This window comes from Opisthorchis viverrini (genome assembly GCF_000715545.1).
Source record: "Opisthorchis viverrini unplaced genomic scaffold opera_v5_291, whole genome shotgun sequence".
Classification (NCBI taxonomy): domain Eukaryota; kingdom Metazoa; phylum Platyhelminthes; class Trematoda; order Opisthorchiida; family Opisthorchiidae; genus Opisthorchis; species Opisthorchis viverrini.
Window position 1 is genome coordinate 12133 of NW_008751949.1, and position 8894 is coordinate 21026.

An 8894-nucleotide genomic window follows, 5' to 3' on the forward strand; every position below is an offset into this window, starting at 1 on the left:
ACCGGCTGGGATATTTCTTCGAGATTTAAGTAGTGCCACCGTTCGGTCTGATATCCAGTGCTTGAGTGCGGCTGTTTGGGTCGTGCCACAGGCAAAATTCCCAGCATTATGCAAACAGGTGGCAATCTCGTCCCAGTATGAGTTCACATCTGATGGTGGGGCATTTGGAAGACTGTAGAAGACGATTCATGTAAGTTCGTCTGACATCCGGACCTGCCAGTGTTTCAGTTGCCATGAAATTTGTCCGCACCTTACGCGACCCCGGGAAACGTAGGGTGAAGCGACTCCGGACGAGCGCGTGGTCAGAGTCCACAAATGCGTTCCAAAACGACCGGCAGTCAGTTATGGATCCGCGCCATCGGTAACTGATGGCAATGTGGTCGATTTGAGTTTGTGGCCGGCCGGCGAGAGAGTTCCTTCTTCCTAAGACCGTCCGGTGTGCCTCAACACTACAAGTCCGATGTTCGCACCGGATCCGATCAATGCTTCGGAGGAACCGATGGTCAGACACAGACATCTTTCGTACGTCCTCTACGCGTAGAGACCGTGTCTCCGATCTGTACAGCAGTATGGATAGAACTGCTGCATTGTAAACTGTCATTGACGGACAAACTGAAATCGCTTCGGTACCATAGATGTCGGAGGTTGGCAAAAGCTACCTTGGCTTTCCCGACCAGAGAAGTAATTTAGTCTCCAATTTGTTCACCGGAACTTATATTACTACCCAGATAAACAAAGTTATCCACCACGTCGACTGACTCGTCTTTAAGCATCAGGTTTGGGTTTGCCAAGCCGTGCGGCAGAGTTATTTACGTTTTTTTAAAATGGTTCGCATTTTTGAAGGATGTGTACCAATGAGGGTAATATCGTCCGCATACTCAATGTCCGTTAGCGAACATTCAGGGAGCATTTTGACAAGAGGTTTCAGGGGCAGGCAAAGAAATTTGAAGCAGTACAAGTTACTAATGTCGAGATTTTGTCGCTTGCAATTTGGAGTGTTCGGGGACCGAACTGGGGCCCCTAGCATGGCAGACACGTGCACTATTCACTGCGCCAACTTACCCGAAAGCCCTATTTTTGTAATGCATCTCACTTAACAGTTTTTTGGATGTTGTTTTAAATGAGCCTATTCGTGTATTTCGAGTTTGGTACGTAGTAGATGCTACGTTGTCACGCTGTTGGCTAAAGACCGCAAGTATACTTAGTTTGTGCTGAATCCACCCAATACATGTTTTCCGGATAGTTTCTGTTCCTTTTTGATTTGGAAATAATTCAAGTACTGATTGCTTTCTGCGCCGTTATCTCAGTATACTGCTTATTCCCACTGACTGCCAGCATCCGTACGTTTGCATATCAATTGTTAATTACTTTTTATTGCCTCCAGAAAGTCTTGCGGACTCACTACCCCATTCTATGCTCCAAGCGGCTGCGTTATTGTCGATTGTGCATCCCACTTATAAAAGCATCTGTCCATGAAACTAGTTATCACTACTCTACTTTTTCAGCTGCAACACTCTCTCGGTGCATAGCTGTCATGCCACCCGAAGGAAGCATGGGGGCTGGGATACTGTCAGATTGTCCAAGCCTAAACAGAGGGAGTCGGGACATGCAGGTCGGGTTCGAACCACGGACCTTCCGGTCAGTAAATTCGTGCTCTAACCAGATGAGCCATCTAGAACCAGTTATCAACACATTTGCCACCCTCATCCGTTTGTTCCTTCTGCTCGGTATCCACGGCGTACGAACTGCGGAAGACCGATAGCTCCAACAGTTCTGTAGGATCCTAAGCCACCCAGATCCCACAACTAGTCAGCCTTGGGCGAGCCAAAACAAGTTAGAAAAGAACAAGATGGGCTGTCCACGACCGTCCAAAGGTCCCGCGACGCATGTGGTCCTGGAATGTCTAGATTTGACCTGGGTGTGAAACACAGATAACCCCTTTAGGGAAAAACCCCCATAAGAGCGACTTTATATCGTATGCCTCGAGTCTGTCATCATCATTATGCGGCTAGATGGGTAGTACGGCTAGCATCCCCTTTGAATTCTAATCTTAATTTGGAAATGAGTTTCAAGTTTGCTAACCTAGTACAAAGGAAAACTGTGCCCATCTAATGAGACCCAAAAGGGTGAAAGTTGTACCGGACTGTCGATGAATGGTACATATGGTTAAAGACAGTTGTGTCTAATCAGAACACACTGATTACCTGGCGACTAGGGTGACGAAATTAGGGTTTTATTCGCGCATTTTCTCAAGCAGCACGGTATACCTAGGGTGAAAACGTAGGACTCGGAAATGCTGTTTCTCAGAAAACTAACATGAAAAATCAGCCGCTGAATCAATAGCTGCAAAACTAGTTCAAAAAGCACAGGCCTACTGTGCAAATGCGGCTGCAATGCGAAATAAAGCATGTGACAAGCGCCTAGCACTAAATGGAGGGGGAAAGACTGTACCGTGCCCTAAACGCGCTTTTCATAAGAAATCGGAAGAGTCCACCGAAAGCGATGCAGTTGCCTCGGGTTTGATTATTAACAGCCCCGTTCCGCCACATACGATACGACCCACAGAGTACTCGGGAAAAGTCACAGTCAATGATGGAAACAGGATCAACTGTACCTCGATGGCCATGCGGCGAAAGAGAACCTATCAAACATCGTGCTTCTGAGTTGACAAACCAGCTGTTACATATACTAGTGTAACGGCGGATACTACTGACGAGGCATGCGAGTAGACCGTAGTTTCCATCGAAGCTCCGCCCCGCGTCCGGTGGAAGGTGAGGTTCATTACGGAACTTGTGGAACTGCTTTGCAGCGTCCGTCAACGGATATCCATAAAAGTTCAAAAAGCGTAAGAATGTTCCGTTTTCAAAAGATAGGTGCATTTGAGACGTTTAATTTCCTGTCCAATAGTTTGTAACTGCTTAGTTGGTGTTTGCTAATAAATGACTTCGAGGCGAAGGGATCTATTCCTTTCGCTAGTATCACTGATTGTGGCCAAAAACCAGCCATTGTCGAGACTGCGCTACCTTATATTCCAATCGTTCGCTACAACACGCAAACACGTCATAAAACTGCAAGCGGAGCATTCAGCCGTGGAGCGTATCCGCCATTATCACTAACACTAACAGCAACACGCATGCTGTTTTCGAATCAAGCTCATTACCTAGAGCCAGCTACTTGCGTCATATGTAACCAATGGAGTAAACTAAAATATGGAGTATTCTATCTCACCACACTGAAATAGTATGCAGTAAAAAATTTGACTGCTTACCAAACTTTCCTGTATTGTATGCCTATAAAATGTTACGCATCTCCTCCCTCAGTGATCCCTTTCGGAAAACTTCCCTTACACCAACCGACTCTAACCATGAGGAGCGCGGATGCAGTAATTAAAATGTTGCCACCATTTTCGGTCACTAATTCACAGTGGCGTAAACGACAAGGAGAACAAACTGATTTGGCAGTTTTTTCCAGTTCAGTTTCTCCCAGTTTAACCACAAACAACTGCTTCTGGTTGCCACAGTATTTGAACGCTGATAGTGTAAGATAAGGTCACTGAAGACGACTAAGATGGGAAAATTGGGTAAATAGTGGACTGAGGGTCAACGCAGCATCGCCGGGGTCATGCACCAGAAGTCCAGGGTAGAAAAATCAGACACAAAACTTCGACTAAACAGGGAAGGCGATTCAGTAATACAACCATAGAGACCACTCCTCACAAGAGACCATGAGTTTTATTGGATTTCTCATATCCAGAGAAGCCACCTCTACCCCAATGGAGGATCCGCGGCTTTGTTCCCAAAAAAGTTCACAACGCAAAGAAATGTTATCAGTCCCATGACTGAGAAGGGAGTACAGACACAGTCAACAGTTTCGGAGTCGGACGCAATTTTGGGCGACGGAAATTTAGGATGCAAGTCAACGTGTTGATGACATCCAAACAGCCCAGAATCTGGTTAAATTAGCCAGACAACGTCACATTTCAGTCCAGGATTTCACTTATATTAACTGACAAGTATCGAGGCTAACTTTACGTTTCAGGGAAACAGGCAAAGTCTTTCCGTCCTACCCCGGCTCCTTAATCCGGGCAGTAGTAGTCACGCTAATCAGTTAAAGCAAAACACTGCCACCTACACGTGCCGCTCAATGTCCTGTATGGTAACAACGGCAGAGTCAGCATCGGCAGCAGAAGATAGTAGCTGCCCACAAACGCCGCGTGAGAATAAGGAAAACTCTTCATACATCACAAGTGGTGGCGTTGATAGTAGGCAAATTGAGTGGTCCCCTTCGACTAGAATCGAGACGCACGGAGACGGTGAATGTCAGCTCAGAATTGCTGATGCGACGTTCCTACTAAACCAAGCCAACGGCTCAGAGGTGCGATGGTTAAGTATCTTTTCGCATGTGGACCGCATTACTGCTTCAAAAGGCGGTACGGAGCGCAATACTGCAGTACATACTGCGCAGGTTGGCAAATCTCAGAGGTGCCGATGGTTAAGTATCTTTTCGCATGTGGGCCGCATTACTGATTTAAAAGGCGGTACGGAGCGCAACACTGCAGTACATACTGCGCAGGTTGGCAAAGGCCATCCTGGCCTTCCAGGCGTGATACATGACCTCGCCTCTAGCGGGTTTACTGGAAGGTACACAATTTCCGAAGTGAATAAATCTATCCGCCACATCGACCAACTAATGTGTAAGCACGAGGGTCGAAGTTGATTACAATGTGTAGTAGCATCACAAAACGACGAGTACTCACCCTCAATGATGAACGGCTCAAGTTCGTCCAGAGGCAATTCCAATTCCCTAGCGGCAGCGTCATAACTCAGTTCAGTCTGATTCTCTGAAAGTTGCATCAGCGTCAGTAGGCGAAGTTTATGTAGACAAGCATTTTCGTCAAGCCCATTTTGGATGAGAAAATCGGGGTGGCTGTTCAAAAAAGTTTTGAATGTGGAAAGGTTTCCTGAAACAAATATCTTGAAAAACTGCGAAAGTGGACAGTAACCAGAAAGACTCACGTCATGCACGGGTTCTCCTTCCAGAAATTGTATGGGCTTTAGGGTATGCAACTGATCGTGAGCCAAGAGTGAGGGATCCTGTATGACCGATATGATACATCTGAACTGAAAAAGTAAGAAAAGAATCCTACTTGATAGCATCTTGTCTGGCCTGCGCAGCAGTAGCCTCTGTAAAGGTGGACAAGAGATACACAAGCGCTTCCGTAGCGCGTCGCGTTTCACCCAATTCAGAATGCGTTTCATAAAGTATTCGCCACACATTTTGGAGTTCTTCAACCGAACACTGACACTTTGCCAACCATGCGGTTACCTAAAGGTGCTTGTACGTTCCACTGTACAAACCTTTTTGGGATCATAAATGATCTGCGAGACCAAGCCAAGTTTTCTGGCACATAAGACTAGTGTGACATAGATCACACATTTTAGATGATCATCAGGGCGTAGCCCGTGAAACAAGAGATTCAGCCTAAATAGCAGGTAGACAAAGCAAAGGAGACAACAAACGAGAATAGTTTGGATCTGTGCTTTCGAGTATTTTCGCCGGAAAAGTCTAGGTATTGCTCACAAAGTAGTTTGATGACATCATCCGACTGAGTAGGCGGTAGCTGAATCACCAGGGAAGCAACAGTTGTAAGAACATCGTTAACATCTGCAAAGATCAAAACGGGGAATTCTTCTCACCGCTCTCGCTGACACTGTCATCTTTCCAACAGATGCTTAGCTGATGGATGCACTTTCTGAAGTCATCCCACCAATTCTCTTGTCGGGTTTCGGTGGAGTCTAACGCTTTAACACCATGGGTCTTCAGAAATTTCTTCAACTCCGTGACCTGAAACAAGAATGCATTGCATGTGACGAGTTCTTCAAACCTGTTTGGCTTCATTGCACGAGATAAAAACACCAAGACTCATTGCAAGCTGAGCTCGATGGACGTAGCGAAATATTTGTACGTACCGCCTTACCCCGCTTGTAGGTATGTAGGCTGAAAGAGGAAGATGCTAGTAAGTCGAGTTGACCAGATATATAGTAGCTTACCTTCTCAGCTTGATTTTAAAAATCCTTACCAGTCAATCTGGCATTATTTTTGGAAGGATCGTAGGGCGAAATCTCCCAGGGTTTGGAGTTCCTTTCCAAATTCTGTGGATGGGAAATAGAAAGAAACCTCATCACCACTGCCACATATCACCGTTGCTAACTCAGAAATGAACCACAAAGGCGGGAAGCGTCTACTACAGTGAGCAGCTGATAAGCACATGTCGATTTTTATCGGTGCGTTGTAAGAATTTGGAGTTCAAAGTTTCCACGGCGGTTACTTGAAATGAATCTGCCGCCCAATTTCATCGTCTGTATCGGCTGTCCGGGTCTGTCTTTCTGGTGCCTAGAAACCAGTGTGCCATGATGAGCATGTACCCCTCTAGAGAGGTAATTATGGTACTTTTAATAACATACGCAGTAAGTCAGATGCCAGCACGCGTTGATCGGAAATGTTCCAAAACCCTCGTGGTTCTGAGGCGAAGGAAATGGCTAGGCCACTTTGTGAGCCCCATTTTCGGGTTTTCACTTCATAGCTACATTGATTTTTGTGGTCTCGTTTGGGAGCAAGCTAAATGTTCTGCTATGTCCACCTCGCGGTTTTTCGACGAGTGATCGCTGAGGTCCTGTAAGCTAAGTTCTTTCTGTCTGATCGAATATTTTTTTACATATTTCCAGTCTTCCGTGATAGTTGCTGGTTGGCTTTTTCACTGCACACCATGAATCACACCGTATCACATAGTTGCTTAAAGTCTCTCCTACTACCTGTACGGTGTTTGGTTATACGCGCATCGCCCACATTCATCCTCACCAGTTCAACAAACAGTGGTATAACAAGGGAATTGGCACGAATGAGTGGTTATCGTACAAGAATGAACCAAAAGCCCGTGGACTGAGTTCAACGGATCACTGGCTGCTGTCACCGATCGGGCTAGTGTGACCAAAAATAAGGTGTGCCACGGGGATGATAGACCTTCAGGTACTTAGTATCATCCAGTCTTGTGGGACCATGTACAAACCGGAATTTTCGCAGTGTATGATATATTTGCCTTTTTCGGAGGTGTCAAAGTAAAATATATGTACTGAGGTTAAAGTAAGAACCATTGTCAAGGAAAGGGCCCTTCCCAGCCCTACCCGTGCACCTTAGGCTGAATAGCCTGCAGTTGTTACATCGTAAATGGTTTCAGCGTCAGGAATAAAAGAAATAATGTTTGTATGTGAGACACTCCCGGAGCCCATAGTGTTTCAAAGGAAACATATTTAGACGTGTCTGCTGTTCGGAGTGCGCAACTTTCTCGTGGCTTTACGCCGCATGCTACAGAATTTGTTAGCCCTGCGCTTCGGCGGGATAAACCACACTAGGCTGTTGAATTCTACCAAGGAGTAGACCGAACTAAAAAACATGCAAGAAATTGACCGACCAGTTGGTGTAGAAAATTCATCAAAACAGTTTGACCAGTCTGACGGCAATGTTGAAGCCAAGCATAGAAAAGGAAAGATTCGGAAGACCTGTTGATACCCCTCAAGCGAGCCATGCAGAGTACAGCGCGTTGATCCCGGGGATGAAAATGTGTATGGTCCACTACAGAGCGCTGGATCACCAAAACATGTAATAACGTCATCAGCGCAAATTAGTGCCTCACCATGTTACAAGGAGATGTAGCACGATCTGAATGAGTTTGGGGATAGCTTGAGGCATTGCGCTGATTCTTCAGACAGTGCCTGATATATAAAACTCAAGGGTAAATGAACCACCGAAGCATAATCGGAAGGATAAGTTGAAGGTAAGTGCAGGAGGTGAGCGTAGCGGTTTACACCTAAATACTTGCTTATCTAGTAGGTGAGCGAAGTTCTACATTAAGTCTCGAAGGATATCCCGTCAACAGCGCTCGGAAAGCCCTCCTTGTTATGTGTGCGTGCGTAAGTCAGGGTCAAAGATTTTGGATTAGAAAGAGAGAAGCCAAACGCGGTGTGGCCGTAGGTGAAAGGGGTTGTATCCTGAACAACACCGCCACCTACTTTGGTCCTGCCAATTTATCTTTGATGACCTGCCCTTGACACTGTTAACTTATCATCTGCCTGAATAAGCAAACGGTTCGCTTTCTACAAAAGCATACCCTTGACACTGTTAACTTTTCATCCGCCTGAATAAGCCATACAGTTTACCCGTAGGAGCAAACGGTTCGCTTTCTACAAAAGCATACATGCCCGGATGCCCGGTACCCATGCCATCTGGGATCGCGAGAGTGCAGAGCTTTAATCTACATGCCAGATATACGTTTCATGGGATTCATGGATCGATACACAAAATTGAGGCTATTGCCCAAGTTCCCCGGGTCGCTTTTGTTCTGATCGGTTAGTGGCTGTCGTTCACCTGAAGGGTGCAAGTAAAAAAAGGTGTAGCACAGCTATTTATGTTCTAAGCGCGGGGCGGTATGCTCTAGCACAGCTATGTTCTAAGCGCGGGGCGGTATGCTCGCCAGCGCGAGGAATCGAATAAATTAGTGTCTAATAATCCTTTGAACTAGGTTGGTTCAGGAGCGTGAATGACCGCCGGAGGAAGGCCATTCCACGCACCTACTACCCGAAATGAGAAAAGATTTTGTCTAATGAATGTGTGTGCTCTGAGCTTGAAAATTTTCCTCCTATGTCCCTGCCGGGTGTTTGCTGGTTCAACGGCAAAAAACCTGTTTGCCAAGCTTTTTTCAAACAGGGCATAAGTAAGAATTAGGTCCCCTCGGAGGCGACGGTACTCCAGGGGAAAGAGATCAAGCATCGCGAGACGCGGATTTGAGGCCGGCAACCATTCTCGTAGCGGCCCGCTGGACACGCTCAATGAGGGTGACG

At 46.2% G+C, this 8894-nt stretch overlaps 1 protein-coding gene across 1 annotated transcript in view; it reads right to left on the bottom strand.

The window, feature by feature from the left end:
- Positions 1-1488: 1488 nt before the first annotated feature.
- T265_14909 (hypothetical protein) overlaps positions 1489-8894 on the bottom strand; it is a gene marked incomplete at both ends in the record, with an annotated part of 9091 nt that continues 1685 nt past the window's right edge. The window contains 7 exon segments of the mRNA XM_009175777.1: positions 1489-1745; positions 4757-5115; positions 5147-5325; positions 5358-5565; positions 8207-8308; positions 8313-8421; positions 8625-8869. Of these exon segments, the coding sequence (XP_009174041.1) occupies positions 1489-1745; positions 4757-5115; positions 5147-5325; positions 5358-5565; positions 8207-8308; positions 8313-8421; positions 8625-8869 (1459 nt within the window).